At 62.7% G+C, this 15,183-nt stretch overlaps 1 protein-coding gene across 2 annotated transcripts; it reads left to right on the forward strand.

The window, feature by feature from the left end:
• The first annotated feature begins 3,239 nt into the window (after positions 1–3,239).
• On the forward strand, positions 3,240–12,945 carry EEF1A2 (eukaryotic translation elongation factor 1 alpha 2). 2 transcript variants are annotated; one of them, XM_032387710.1, is made up of 8 exons: positions 3,240–3,441; positions 4,778–4,998; positions 6,674–6,853; positions 7,297–7,593; positions 9,019–9,169; positions 10,838–11,094; positions 11,738–11,972; positions 12,552–12,945. In XM_032387710.1, the coding sequence occupies exons 2-8, from the start codon at positions 4,855–4,857 to the stop codon at positions 12,677–12,679; spliced, it is 1,392 nt and encodes a 463-aa protein (XP_032243601.1). In that variant the 5' UTR covers positions 3,240–3,441; positions 4,778–4,854; the 3' UTR covers positions 12,680–12,945. The 2 variants fall into 2 exon arrangements, with proteins under 2 accessions (XP_032243601.1, XP_032243602.1); XM_032387711.1 differs by lacking the exon at positions 3,240–3,441 and adding an exon at positions 3,459–3,618.
• The last annotated feature ends 2,238 nt before the right edge of the window (positions 12,946–15,183 follow it).

The following is a 15,183-nucleotide window of genomic DNA, read 5'->3' on the forward strand; positions in this document are numbered from 1 at the left end:
CCCCCCACCCCCGGAGGCGGGGGGGGGGGGGGGGGGGGGGGGGGGGAAGGGCAAGGACTTCTCTGATTTGGGGCCGTGATCTTACTTTTCTGAGGGAAGTTCAACAGCCAAGAGCGCCTCCTCGCCATGGAGAACACTTGATTTGCGGCCTCACGGGCAGCTCAGTTCCCCGGCGGGGAGCTGGGGGCGGGAGGAACTTGTCCCCAAGGCCGTCCTGGGTCGTGCTGCCCACGTAGGCTGGGAGATGAGATGAGACTGACCCCACAGGGGAGGGTGAGCACGGATGTCCTGGGGTCAGAGGGAAGCCTGGCACCCCAGGCCAGGAGTTGAGGTCATTCTGAGACCCCCCAAGGCTGGAGGGTGCTCTCAGCCCTGACCCCCACCCTGCCCCCAAGCCACTGCCTGGGCAGCAGCTACCAGGGTGACCACTGGCCTTGGCCCCCACAGGAAGGCACATGCACAGGTGGTCAGTTATGCATTCGCAGGTTATTATTAACCAAGCAGTGACATCACCGGCAGCCAATAGGAGCAGGGTTTATTTCCAGGCTGACAGCTTGATAACGGTTAATTTTAGCTGGATCTTCTTTCCCCAGGCTCATGAAACCTCAGCCAGCCAAAGAGGGGGCTGCCTGTGTCTCCCCAAACAGCTCATGGCTGGGGGCACCTGGGGGCATCGGGAGGGGACTAAGGGGGCCCGCCTGTACCCCTTCCCCCTGCCCTACTCCCCAGAAGGTGGGCTGTGAGGCTGCACCAGGCTGATGGGCCTCTTCTTTGCTCATCCCACCCCCCCAACACACACACCCATACCCCTCGTTGCTATGGGGGCCATTGTGACAGGTGGCTCAGATTTGGGAGAAGGAGGGCAAGGGGGAGGGGGAGGGGAGGAGCACAGGTGGGACCCATTTGGCTTCCGTCCAGAAGTAACACGGGCCTGGCTCAGGCCTTCCGAGCTGACTGTAAGTTCTGCCCTCCTTGGCTGTGACCTTGGGCGCCGTGGTTTGCCTGTCTGTGTCCAGTGGACTCTTGGTCAATGGGTGCTCGGCGGCCTGGTAGCCCCGCCCAGCGCTTGGTGAACTCGCAGGGCTTGGTGACTGGGATTCTGTAGTATTTAGTATTCAGCACTAGTCAATGACCAGTAGTTACTAAGTACTATGCAGTAGGTGGTACTTGTTAGTTTTCAGGGCTATGCAGTGGTTAGGGCTTCTTTAGCACTGTTGGCGTGTTGTTATTCAGCATTCATTATACCTTATTTACTCTCATGTCCAAGTGAGCTCGAGTATCTCTGGGTGGTGGCGGCCGAGGGGCCAGGCCCCTAGGGCCCTGCAGGCAGCCCACCTGCGGGTGGATGGGGCACATCCTGGGGACACAGAGGCACTTTGGAGAAACCACCTGAGACCCCTGCTGGGGGCCGGCACGCTGGACCTTCAGGGAGGACGCTGCATTCCACCAGCAGTGGCCACCGCCCTGGGCAGCATGGCCTTCTGGCACAGGCTAGCCCCAGGGTGACTTGGTTCCCACGGGGCTGACAGCAGTGGGTGAGCCAGGAGCGGCTGGGTGCAGCTCAGACCTGCTTGGGGGCTGGTCTGCAGGCAGCCCAGGGTCCTGGGTGCTGGTGGCCTCTCTGGGGAAGCTGGGGTGGACGTCCCCAGGGACCTGGGCCTCCTGCAGTGGTTTGGCCCATCCCAGCTTCATCCGATCCCAGTGTCTCCCAAATCCCTGCTAACCTTCAGGCAGGAGGGACGCATCAAATATAGAGGGCAGCTGGGTGGGGGTGGGGTGGGTCTCCATTGCTTGCCAGGAGTTTATTTTTAATCCTGGCTCCTGTTTGATAGGATCAGCAGCACTTGGAAGTGCCCGGAGTCATCTGTGAGCCCCTCCCTGCCCAAAACGGTTAGGAGTGCCTCTGTCTGTAGGGGCAGACCACCACCCCCCGCCCCGCCCATGACAGCCCAGTGGGAGAGCCTGGGCTGGGGAGACCGGCTTGGCCCATGACCACTGCCCTGGGCCCCTTTACCTGCTGGCCTGCTGGGGGTCACATCTCTGAGGGCTCTCTCAGGCATTGCCCCAGTGGAAGGTGCTGGACACTGGGCGTCTGCTCTCACCCACTCACCTTGCTTGACCTTCTCCCAGACCTTGCAATGACAAAGATGAATCAGACAGGAGTGGGTGATTGATGGGAGATGTGGCCATGCGGAGAGATGCTAGTGGGTCAAGAGGCCTGTACACTTGGTTTTCACACAACACAGGACTGCCCATTGCTCTCCTTAAAACCCATGTTGGCCATTACCCTGGTCTGCCCAGGACCCTCCAAGATCCCCCCACCCCCACTTTCTACAGAACCAGCCCCCCGGTGGCTCAGCACTCTGATCACACTGGGGCCAGGAGTGAGGGCAACTCTGCTTCGTGGGAACCCCTTCCCACTCATGCCCACCAGGGCAGCCTGGGAAGGTATCAGTGGGCCCTGGGAACAGACTTGAAATATTCCCTGCATGGAGAGAGGCCCAGGGTGGACAAGAGTCCTTTCCAGGAGCCTCAGAGGGCGGGTGGTTGAGGTGGATCTGCTAAAGAGCCTCAGGCCACTTGGCCAAGCTGAGGGGACCCTGGAGACACGGTTTTCAGGCCATACCATGGGGCCTAGTTGGGGGCATGCCAGGGTGAGCCCATGTGGCAGACACACGGGGACAGGGGGCCTGAATGCAAGCCGATTTCAGGGTCCCAAAGGAAGAAGGACCTGCAGGTCCTGGGCCACGCTGGGGAGACAGAACAGGTTCATTTGTTCATTAGGAACCAACCACATGCAGGGCCGGGTCTGGCCCTTGGGAGAAGCGGGCCAGGGCATGGCCCAGACCCTAGCCTCAGCCCCTGCCCCTCCTGGTTGAGGCCTGCCCTGCCCTTTCCTGTCCCTGGGGCTGGCCCCATCCCCAAAGACCTCCTTTTATGTTTGGAGTGCCTTTCCACCTCTTCTCTCCAGTAGTGCCTGAGCCTGGCGACTTGGCCTCTGCTTCATCCGTCCTCCATCTCTTGCTGTTTCTCTCCCGTTGCCTCTCTCCATCTCTGCCCCTCCCTCCTTTCCGTCTCCCTCCCCCTGCCCCGTGCTCCCCGCGCCTCAAGCCGTCTGTGGTCTCCCTGCTTGCAGTCCCTCCGGGTGCGGGTGCGTCTGGAGTCCGCGCCTTTGCAGCTCGATCCCTCGCCGCATCTTCCTCTCGCGTCCCTGTCGCGCCCGCGCGCGTCCGCGGGTCCCCGTATCCCTGCATCCCTCGCGTCCCCGCCGCGGCCCCGCCCGCCCCGCCCCCCCGCCCCCCCGCCCGCCGGTACCGCATTGCCGTACTGCAGGGGCGCAGTGCATTGCGCCCGCTCCGTCAATAGGTGGACCCCCTCCTGGAGAGATAAAACCGCGGGCGCCGGCGCCGCCAGTCCCTCTGGCTGAGACCTCGGCTCTGGGTAAGGACGCTCGGCCTCCGGGGCTCCGCCTCCGCCCCCAGCCTTCCGCAGAGGGTTTTCTCTCCGGGGACCGGACCTGGGGCAGAGAGGGGCCAGGCTGACGCCTGGCGAGGCTGCGCTGCTCGCTCCGGGCTTCGTTCGGCCAGCCATCCCACGCGCCCGGACCCGGCACCAGGGGTCGGTCCCCGCGGGCGACCAGGGGTGGGGTGGGTAGGTGGGGGCACCGCGGTGGTTCTTGTTTATGCGGTGGTGGCGTCTGGGGACCGGTCTTCTGGGCGCGGCGATCGTGTTGCAGCCATGACCTTGGGACCGGCTGGGGCCCTGCGGGATTGGGGCAGGGTCGTCAGTGCTGGGGGCTGCTGGGGATGCCTTGCGGAGGGGGAGGCAGGGAGACCTGGGGGGCATTTGCCACCCGGCCCCACCCGGGCGGGCCCAGGAAGTGTCTGGTGTCTGCACCCTAGGGTGCGCCGTTGGTGCCTGTTTTCCCTTGCCCGGCCCTCTGTCCTCTCCTGGGCTGCCTAGGTTTCTCCACTGCCCTCCAGGATGGGGCAGGGGCTGTGACCCTGGGCGCTGACCAGAGGGAAAGGGGGAGGGGTGCCCCCCTGCCCCCACCAGGCTGCAGGCATCTCTGTCTGGCACTTGCTGAGCTTGGCTGCTGGGGCCAGATTCTTCCCTGCTCTGAAGAGCAGGGACCCCACCTCCCTGCCCCCCAGTCTGCCCCCTGCCCAGGTCCAGGAGGGCCCAAGCTATTCTAGGCCCCTGATCTGGGCACCACCACCCTGTGGGAGCCCTGGCCCAGCCTGTTTCCCCTGGTGCCAGCCTGCCTGGCAGGGATGAGGGGAAGATGGCGCCCTCCCTGCTTGAGGAGGGGAGTGGGGAGCATTGACCATTTCTCCATCATGGCAGCGCTGCCGGTGGGGGTGGGGTGCAGCATAGGGCCCAGGACTCCTGGTGGAGAGCAAGCATTGGGGGCAGAGCACTGAAGAGCGGGGCAGGGTGACTCATCACCGGGCTCCTGACTGGTCATGGGGTTCGCCCAGCCTGGTGTTTCTCCATCTCTTGGGGGGGGTTTAACCTCCTCCATGGGGGGTGCTCTGTGAGCATGACACCCAGATATTTAGAGCAGATTGGACTGTTGGGGCTTGCCACCTGACCCAAGTGGGCCAGGCACAGGCTGGGGGGAGGGGTCTTCCTGCCCCACCAAATGTGGGAACGTAGCCCCGGTGTAAGGACCAGATCTGGGGGCAGGGATATGCTTGCGACCTGTGCGGGGCGGTGTCTTCGCTGGCGTCCCCCTGAGGCTCTCCATCACCTGTGCCTCCACCCCAACTCACAGAATCACTGCTCAGCAGCCCCCCACCCTGAGCCACAGCGCTCCAGGCCGTTCCAGCCCCTCCCCACACCCTGGGCAGAATGGGCAAGGAGAAGACCCACATCAACATAGTGGTCATTGGCCACGTGGACTCTGGCAAGTCCACCACGACGGGCCACCTCATCTACAAGTGCGGAGGGATCGACAAGAGGACCATTGAGAAGTTTGAGAAGGAGGCCGCCGAGGTGAGCCTCCCCCCCCCCACCCACTGGAGGACAGGTTCCCAGTCTGGCTGGGCTGGCGCTTCCCTGACTCTGGGGCACGTGGCTCAGCTGATCTCCTCCAGGGCAAGAAGGCGTGAGCCCTAAAGGAACCTGCATGGGGGACATGTATCTGAGGGAGCTCAGCTGGAGTGGCCCAGGGGAGGTGGGGGCAGCCTCTCTCCGAGGATGTGCTTGGTGTGGGCGAGGGATGGCCGGCTGGATCTGCCCCCTGGGGTGGGGGAGGGGACCTGGAGGCCGCATTTCCGCCCCACAGGGGTCCACATCAGGTTCTGGAACTCTCTGCCAATTGGACTTGAGAACCCTGCACCCAGGGTGGGGTTCCTGTGTCCCCAGGGCTGAGGTCTGGGGCTGGAGGTGGTGTTGCCCTTACTTGTCCCAGGGCTGGGCCAGGACTCAGGGTGGCTATTAATAGCTGACTGATGGGCAGCCAGCCCATCAGCTCCATTTTCTCATGCTGGGCTGGGGAGGGCTGCTTGTCCACGGTGGCGCTCTTTGGGGAGGGGGTTCCTGGTTGCCTGGTGAGGATGCAAAGGGCCCCGTTGACTGACCTCCTTTCTCTTAAGTGGCTGAGACCCGTGGGTGGGAAGTGGCCACAGAGTGGGCGGGGGGGAGTCTGCTCTTTGCAACCTCTACCCCCACCCTGGGCTCCGGGAGAAGCCCCTGTCTGGGTGACTGTGAGGGTTCTGTCCTGGATGACAGAGGGGTCAGGGCCAGGGCCCAGGAGGAGTCAGTTGCTGGCCTGCGCTGACCCTGCTCAGAGTGTGTGTGTGTGGGGGGGTGTTGCGGGTTGCGCTGGGCTGTCTCCCTCCGCGCCTGAGCCCAAAAGCTGCGTCACTCCCTCCTTCCCTGCGGGGTTGGCGCTGGGGGGAGGCTGTGGGTGTTTGCAGGATGTCTGGTTCAGGTCTAGCTGGGTCCCATCTGGGGCCTGTCTGGGTGGCCCTCCCGGCTGGGCAGCCTCCCTGGAGGGCAGAGCGCTGTCCAAGCACAGCCCCGCAGGGGCATCTGCCCGGCTGGGCAGCAACCTCGGCCGCCGCTCTAAGGGCCGCTCTGGCCCAGGGCACGGGGTCTCGCTGGGTGGGGCACAGGTATTTGCAGGTGGAGCACAGACGGGGGGAGGAGCCTCGGAGCTCTTTGGACGCCGTGGCTGTCTGTAGAAAGGGATGGAAAGCCAGGCCCTTCCGTGCAACCTCATCTAATTTCCTTAAAAAAAATCAGACGGTTATTTTTTTGGCTGGACACCTTGACAGTGGTGTTGTAGGCCTCTGGCTGACGCAGGGTCTGTGGGCGTTGGGGTGGCCAGCTTCAGATAAAGGGGAGCCCTCAGCCAGGGGAGGGGTTTCAGTCGGCTGGTGGCTTCTCTCCGCGCCTGACTCCCAGGCCCTTGCGCCACCTTCCGGCCGACGTTCAAACGGCAACCAGCTAGGTGGCAGGAGGCGGGACCTGGGGACACAGGGTGGCCGGGCCTGGGCAGGGCAGGGTGAGGTCTGGGTGTCCCTCAGAGGTGCTCGCATCTGGCTCCCTCATCCCAGAGATGGGCTCAGGGTCCTAGGGTCCTACGGGGGCCTCTCTGCTGTGACCTGCTCCCATGGCCCTTCGGGACCTGCTGGCCAGCTGGCTGAGTCCCGGGTCCCTCCAGATGGGGAAGGGCTCCTTCAAGTACGCCTGGGTGCTGGACAAACTGAAGGCCGAGCGGGAGCGCGGCATCACCATCGACATCTCCCTCTGGAAGTTTGAGACCACCAAGTACTACATCACCATCATTGATGCCCCCGGCCACCGCGACTTCATCAAGAACATGATCACCGGCACCTCCCAGGTGGGCGGAGCTGCGGGCAGCCGCAGGGGGGCCCCCCGGGGTCCCTGAGGGGCAGTCGGGTACCCTCCACTTCCTGGCCAGGGCATGATGCCCTCACGTTTGCTACCCCTCGCCCCACCTGGTACGGAGTCCCCCAGAGAACTGATTGGGTGCCCCAACATCTCAGCCAGGCAGGGGTGCCCATGAGGGCCACGGTTGCAGACAGACAGACAGACCCAGACAGTCAGACATCGCCAGGCCGCTCACACAGACGGAGGAGCCCATGCCCGGGCGGCTGCCTGGGGCGGGGGGTTCCTGGGGCTCACTGTGACGGACCTGCCGGACACGGGGTGCCTGGGGCCCACTGTGACGGACCTGCCGGACACGGGGTGCCTGGGGCCCACTGTGACGGACCTGCCAGACACGCGGTGCCTGGGGCTCACTGTGATGGACCTGCTGGACAGGCGGACTGTGCAGTCCTGATCGTGGCGGCCGGAGTGGGCGAGTTTGAGGCGGGCATCTCCAAGAACGGGCAGACCCGCGAGCACGCGCTGCTGGCCTACACGCTGGGTGTGAAGCAGCTCATCGTGGGGGTCAACAAGATGGACTCCACAGAGCCCGCCTACAGTGAGAAGCGCTACGACGAGATCGTCAAGGAAGTCAGCGCCTACATCAAGAAGATCGGCTACAACCCAGCCACTGTGCCCTTTGTGCCCATCTCAGGCTGGCACGGGGACAACATGCTGGAGCCTTCGCCCAACGTGAGTGCCCAAGGACGGCGGGGGTGCTGCTGGGCCCCTCCCTGAGAACACAGGGCACTGGGGTGTGCATGGGTCAGGCTAGGTCAGGGCAGAGCACAGGGCCAGAGGGCCCGCGTTCCCTTCAGCTGTAGGAGCAGGGTCACCTGGCCCTGTGGGCACCAGCCTGGCGAGGAGCCCGACTGTGTGAATTGTGCCCCCCAGCTCAGCCTCCCCATGAGGCCCGCGGAGGTCCCTTCTCTGGCCAGGGACACTCCCTCAGATGGGCAATGCAGGAGCAGCGGCCGCTGGGCCCTAGGCCCAAGGGCTTTGTCTCTGGAGGGTTACTTTTCGTCCCCCCAGGAGCCTCCCTGGGGGCTCGGAGCAGGTTCAGCTCTGGGAAGGGCCGGGGGCTGGCTCTCCACGGGTCGGTGGGGACGCTGTAGCTCAGGCAGCCTGTGTCTCAGGGACTCTGACTCAGCAGGACGAGATGAGTCCGAGCCTGAGGTGGAGTTTTTAGAACCTGAGACCAAGCGCCTAGATGCAGTGAAGCCAGAGGCCACCCCGGCCCAGGAGGGTGGCCATCTGCTCTGGCCGGTGCCGCCGCCACCACACTGAGGGGCCTCTGCCCTGGAGCCCTGTGGTCAGGGGACGAGGCTGGGAACCCTGCCCCCATCTTGCTGGGCTGCATGTTTGCATGTTGTAGGTCCCACACGGGATGTCATGTAGCAGTGGGTGAGCTGACTGCACTCTCCACCCTCCCGGGGAGGCCGACAGAGCGCCGTCCCCCTGAAGTCCCGTTCCTGACCTGCTGCTCAGGGAGCTCTCGGCTGATCTGGGCTGTCTAGAGGACACAGTCTCTGGGAGTGGACTGGGCCGTGCTGCCGGCCCCTTCCCCTTCTCCCGGCCTGTGGCCAGCAGGCCAGGGGGCCCCGTGCCAGGAGGGTGCTGGGTCTGCTGTCAGGAGAAGCCCTAGGCAGGGAAGGGCCAGCCGTGCCTGGAGACAGTTGGCCGTCGGGGGCCGAGGCTGGACTCTCTGCCTCCAGCCTGGCCACTGGCCAGACTCTGGGCCCTCCCCGTCTGGTGCCAGCCCTGCCCAGGGATCTGAGGGAGCAGGAAAGGGGGGGCTGAGCTGCGCTGAGCTCTGCTTCTTTTCCCAGACCTCCTTTCCCAAGGCTTCTGTGATGTTGGGGGTGTGAACTGGGGGGTGGGGAAGGTGAGGGGTCAGCTGTGCAGCCCCTTGATGGACATGAACTGGCTTAGGGTAAACAGTGGGCCGTTAGGCAGTGGAGTGGGCAGGTCTGTGCTCCCTTGCTCCCCAGAGCCCTCAGGTCAGATACCTCCATCAGGGATCCTGGAGAGTCCTGGGGAGGCCGTGGGGCTGGGGTGTAGGGCAGGAGGGTGTAAGTGGTCTCGACCTCCAATGGATGCCTTCTTCTTCCTGTCCAGATGCCGTGGTTCAAGGGCTGGAAAGTGGAGCGTAAGGAGGGGAACGCCAGTGGAGTGTCCCTGCTGGAGGCTCTGGACACGATCCTGCCCCCGACACGCCCCACAGACAAGCCCCTGCGCCTACCACTGCAGGATGTGTACAAGATTGGTGGTGAGTGAGGGCTCAGTGTCCCACACTTGCTGTGGGCACCTGGCCAGCCCACCCTGGCGAGTTCTGCCCCTCACTCCCCACTCCTGAGACCAGGGCCCTTGACAAGGGGCTCTTGAGGCCAAATTATCTGCCCCTCCCCCAGTGCCGTACACTTTCTGGGGGACCATCCATCCATCTGTCCATCCCCCATCCATGCTCCATCCATCCATCCATCCACCCACCCATTCCTCCATCCAGACAACTGTTTACCCCCACACATCCATCTGTCCATCCCCCATCCATGCTCCATCCATCCATCCATCCATCCACCCACCCACCCACCCATCCCTCCATCCAGACAACTGTTTACTCCCACACATCCATCTGTCCATCCCCCATCCATGCTCCATCCATCCATCCATCCACCCACCCATTCCTCCATCCAGACAACTGTTTACCCCCACACATCCATCTGTCCATCCCCCATCCATGCTCCATCCATCCATCCATCCATCCACCCACCCACCCACCCATCCCTCCATCCAGACAACTGTTTACTCCCACACATCCATCTGTCCATCCCCCATCCATGCTCCATCCATCCATCCATCCATCCATCCAGACAACTGTTTACCCCCACACATTCATCTGTCCATTCATCCATCCATTCATCTACCTATCCATCCATTTATCCATCCATCCAAACAGCCATCCATCTGTCCATTCACACAACTGTCTACCTCACACATCCATCTGTCCATCCAGCCATCCACGCACCCACTCACCCACCTGCCTATCTGTCCATCCACACATCCGTCCATCCCTACCTATCCATCTCTCCATTCATCTGCCCATCCATCCATCCATCCATCCATCCATCTCTCCACCCACCTACCCACTCCTACCTATACATCCATCTGTCCAGGGTCTTCCTCCCTTCAAATAAGCACTCAGCCCTATGCCAGGAGCTGGTGGTACAAGGGTAACTCCCATGTCCCCTTCCCTCCATGACAGTCCCAGTCTTATGGGAGACACGCTCTACTCCAGGCGTGAGAAATGTTCTTCATAAGATGACAGGGAAACCATAACCAAGCATGAGGCCCACGAGGGGCACACTACACTCCCAGTCCGGGGGCCACGTGCAGGGCAGGGGTGTCACACTCACCCAGCCACTGGCTCTGTCATACCACAGCCAGGGAATGGGGGTGGAGCCCCCCCACACGCTAGGGTAGGCCAGACACCCACCGAGCAGCCACACAGCATGAGCTGGTCCGTGAGAAGTGCTGGGGCACCTGTGCCCCTTTGGGGGTAGCCCTGGCACCAGCAACATCAAAGCCGGGCCAGGTGATCCAGGTGGGCTGGTCCTCGACCTCCCTGATGCTGCTGCCGCACCAGAAGGGGCCTCAGACAAGGGAGGGGTCCCTACCGTGCTCCCCCCCGGGGACAGCGGCCACCTGGGGCGGGGACAGGCCTCCAGGTCCAGAAGGGCCTCTCTTTGCCATGTTCCCCTGACTTCGCTCCTGCCCAGGCATTCCTGGGAAATCTCTCTCGCTCAGTCCCTTCTTTGCCTGACAGGGTCAGGGGAGCCTCTGCTTCTGTAGGAACCTCAGTGTCTGCCTTGTCTGGGGTCTCCCCGCGCCCCTCACTCCATCCCACCTGCTCCTCACAGCCCCCTTCCTCACCACCCAGGCATTGGCACCGTGCCTGTGGGCCGAGTGGAGACGGGCATCCTTCGGCCGGGCATGGTGGTGACCTTCGCACCTGTGAACATCACCACGGAGGTGAAGTCAGTGGAGATGCACCATGAGGCTCTGAGTGAGGCCCTGCCCGGTGACAACGTTGGCTTCAATGTGAAGAACGTGTCGGTCAAGGACATCCGTCGAGGCAACGTGTGTGGGGACAGCAAGTCCGACCCACCCCAGGAGGCTGCCCAGTTCACCTCCCAGGTGGGCGGCTGGTCACCCAAGGGCAGGAACAGGGCCGTCCTTGGCATTAGCAGAGTACTTGACCCCCTCTGAGCCTGGCTCTTGGAAGAGCCGGACCCTTGTTTTACAAAGGAGGCCATCAAGGCCTGGAGGGCTCGGGTCAGGGTTGGGGCCACTCGCAGGAAGAGCAGATGCTGGGGCGGGCCCAGGCCTTCTTGCTCCGAGCCTCAGTGAGGTCCCACCTGGGTCCTGAAAATGTTTTTATTTCTTGCTGGAGACGTCTCTGTAATATTTTATTCTCTACATTTTCACTGCACCCTCTTTGATCACCTCTTCACGTGACGACAGTTTTAAAAATTGGCTCCCGTGAGATAGTAGTACTTGAGGTCCAGTTTCTCATCCTGCCTCAGCTCTGGCCAGTGCAGACAGCATAAGTCCTGCCCACTGGCCCTTCCCACGGCGCACCTGTCGGTTGTTTATCTCTTGTGGTCTGCCAAATGCTTCATGAGGACTCTGGGGTCCATGTCAAGGGTGTGGGTCCCCTGTAGCCTGACCTTCCTTCATGGCCAGCACCCAGGCCCAGGGGATTCAAGCCTCCCTCGGCTCTGATGCCCTCCTTGCCCACCTGGGCATGTCTGACAACCTTGTGCACATCTTCGCCCAGGTCATCATCCTGAACCACCCAGGGCAGATCAGCGCCGGGTACTCACCTGTCATTGACTGCCACACGGCGCACATCGCCTGCAAGTTTGCCGAGCTGAAGGAGAAGATTGACCGGCGCTCGGGCAAGAAGCTGGAGGACAACCCCAAAGCCCTGAAGTCTGGTGATGCAGCCATAGTGGAGATGGTCCCTGGGAAGCCCATGTGTGTGGAGAGCTTCTCTCAGTACCCACCTCTTGGTGAGCTGGGCAGGTGGTGGAGGGAGGTGCAGCCTCGATGGGGCTGGTCCCGGCTGCGGCCACGGGGGTGGGGCGGGGAGGTGTCCTTCACTTTGCTGTGACCTCCAGCCTCCATCTCTCCATGTCATGGAGCATAGGTGGCCCTGCTGGTCAGCTCTGGGAGGAAGGCCCCAGGCCCACAGCTAGTCCCGCAGCAGAACTAGGACTGACTGCTGGACGTCAGCGGGCCACAGATATCCCTAGATGACCCACAGGCCTATAGAAGAGAGCTGCCTTGTGCAGGTTGCAGGCCCTCGCAGACTGAAAGGGTCTACTCCTGGCCAGGCGTGTCATTGGACCCCCACAACGCCTGGGGGGGCGGCCGTTCCTGCCGCCAGAGGAGGAGACCAGAGCCTTAGAGACATTCTCGCTCTAGCGTCTCACACTCCTCGGGCTGCGGACCCCACCACCCGCCCCCGGAAACGGGCCCGCGAGGGAGGATGCTGTGAGCGGGAGTGCGCCTGCGCTCGGCATCCCGGCCGGGAGGGGGGGGCTGGGAGGGGCGGGGCCCTGCTCGCCCCTCACGCCCCCTCCCCGCAGGCCGCTTCGCGGTGCGCGACATGCGGCAGACGGTGGCTGTGGGCGTCATCAAGAACGTGGAGAAGAAGAGCGGCGGCGCCGGCAAGGTCACCAAGTCGGCGCAGAAGGCGCAGAAGGCGGGCAAGTGAAGCGCGGGCGCCCGCGGCGCGACCCTCCCCGGCGGCGCCGCGCCCCGCCCCCGGCCCCGCCCCCGCCCCCGGCCCGGCGCCCCGCCCCCCCGCCAGGCGCATGTCTGCACCTCCGCTTGTAAGAGGCTCTCGGTCAGCGACTGGATGCTCGCCATCAAGGTCCAGTGGAAGTTCTTTAAGAGGAAAAGCGCCCCCGCCGCCCCCGCTTCCGCGCCCAGCCTTCGCCGCGCTCAGTGCCCGTTTTACCAATAAACTGAGCGACCCCAGACCCGTGTGCGCCTGCTTCTGGGTGGGGTGGGGCGGGGCGGGGTGGGGGCCGTCCGCCCCGCGCTCTCTCCAAGCCGCTTCCCGTCCCGGTGGCCCACCTGGTCCCCATCACCGCTGTCGGTGGCCTGGCCGGCGTCCTCCCGCGCTGCCCAGGGTGGGTGGTGGGGCGGGGGCCCCACACCCTGTGGCCCCGCACTGGAGGCCTGATCCGAAGTCCAGCTGGTCTGGTCTGCAGTGGTGGCGGGGGGCTTTGGAAATGCCCTCCTGGGGGGCATCCAGCACAAAGAATCCACAGAAGGGGGCTGAGTGTTTTGAAGGTCTCTCAGCACCGGAGGAGAGCTGAGGGCTCCGCCCCCCTGATTGTCACACGCGGTTCTTCCCTGGGTTCCTGGCTTCTATGGTCTCAGTCCCCTCCCAGCCAGGCACGTGTGGATGGAGAGGAGCACCCCATGCATCCTGCTCTTCAGCTAGGCCCTGAGCACACCCAGGAGTTCCAGTCCGCAAAACCCTAGAGAGAGCCCTGACTTCGGTCAGCAAGGACAGGAGTGGGGGATGGCAGGACCGCTCCCCGCCCAGCCATCCCTGCTCCAGGAAAGCAGCGCCCTGCTGTGCCAGGGGGTTGCTGCGGAAGGAGCCTATCCCGGTGTGGGGCAATGGGGTGGGCAGATTCCCCAACCATGCTCACAGTAGGGGACTGGGCTGGGGGCTCCCCTCCAGGGTGAGCAGCCACCAACCACCTGAGTCTCTAGGGTTGCTGCAACACAAGACCTCAAACTGACTTAAAACGACAGAAGTGTCCTCTCTCCCCCGCCGCCGAAGTCACCATGACTGGGACAAAATTCAGGCGTTGGTAGGGCCGTGGGCCCCCCAGAGGCTCTAAGGAGGGCCCATTCCTTGCCTCTGGCAGCTTCTGGTGGCTGCCAAAGTTCCTGGGCTTGCGGCTGCCCCACTCCAGGCCCTGCCCCACGGTCACATGGCTTCTCCTCTGTGTGTCCAATCTCCATCGGCTTCCCTTTATAAGGATGCATGTGACCGGCCCACGTGATAACCCAGCGTAGTCTCATCTTGAGACCCACAAAGGAGTTGCTTCTGCAATCCCTTCCTGCCACACAGGCCACATCACAGTTTTGGGGGCTGGGGCCTGAAATCTGCGGGGGCATATCCAGGCCAGTACACAGGGGGAGGCTGCTGGCTGGAGAGATGGGCGCACATGGTTCAGAGGTGTCTCCCCACCTGTCCCAAAGTGGGCCTGGGTCTCAGGAAGTTGCATGCACAGTGGGACAAGAAGGAAGAGCCAAATAGCCAGGCAGAATACGATTTCTGGTCTGCTTCCTAGGCAGGGGTGCAGACCCACATGGGAAGGGTCTGGATTGACCCACAGAGGCCTCCAAGGAGGGGGGCCTGAGTAGGCAAATACAGACACAGGGAGCCCAGGCAAATTTGTTTCAGATAAACAGGGAATAATTTTTTAAAATTTATTTTTATTTATTTTTAAAGATTTTATTTATTCATTTGAGAGAGAGAGACAGAGACAGAGCACAAGCAGGGGAGATGCAGAGGGAGAGGGAGAAGCAGACTCCCCACTGAGCAGGGATCCCGATGTGGGACTCGATCCCACGACTCTGGGATCATGACCTGAGCCGAAGGCAGACACTTAACCATCTGAGCCCCCCAGGCACCTTGTGAATAATTTCTTAATATAAATATGTCACATACAGTATTCACACAGAAAAAGTATTTGTTCTTTATTGGGATTCGAACCTGACTGTGTATTTTGTCTGCAACTCTACCTTAGGAAACCAGGTGTTTCCTGCTGCTCTCCTGGCCTCCCCCCACGGACTACTGTTGCTGGGGGGGGGGGGAGCCTGGTGACCTGCAGTCTGTCTGCCCCAGGAAGCTGTCCTTACAGGCTTGGCCCAGTTAGGATTGGGGTCAAATCGAAGAAAACTGTCAGCCTGGGACAGGGTAGGAGTGAACAGCAGCCCCACTGGGGTGGAAGGACTGTGTGGTCCATAATGGGCCCCTCACACTCCCATCCAGCCGCTGTTGGCAACTCCGGCTCGCTCTGGGAACCCCGGTCACTCAGATACCACAGGTGGGGCGATATCAGGGTGTCCTACCCACCAGAGGTCTGCGCTTGGGGCCCCTGTGCTGGCTTCCCAGGTGGGTGCATTTCTGGGATGGGGTCACGAATGCTTCCAGGTTCAGGGACTCCTGGGAGGGTGTGGAGACAGAGG

The sequence above is a fragment of the Phoca vitulina genome, unplaced genomic scaffold (assembly GCF_004348235.1).
Source record: "Phoca vitulina isolate PV1807 unplaced genomic scaffold, GSC_HSeal_1.0 scaffold50, whole genome shotgun sequence".
NCBI lineage: Eukaryota > Metazoa > Chordata > Mammalia > Carnivora > Phocidae > Phoca > Phoca vitulina.

What these genes read in the sequence shown, in the direction of transcription:
- EEF1A2 (XM_032387710.1), top strand. Translation starts at nt 4,855, where the DNA reads ATGGGCAAGGAGAAGACCCACATCAACATAGTGGTCATTGGCCACGTG. An exon ending in TTGAGAAGGAGGCCGCCGAG is followed by an intron (nt 4,999 to 6,673) that starts GTGAGCCTCCCC and finishes GGGTCCCTCCAG; the next exon opens with ATGGGGAAGGGCTCCTTCAA. An exon ending in CTGCCCAGTTCACCTCCCAG is followed by an intron (nt 11,095 to 11,737) that starts GTGGGCGGCTGG and finishes ATCTTCGCCCAG; the next exon opens with GTCATCATCCTGAACCACCC.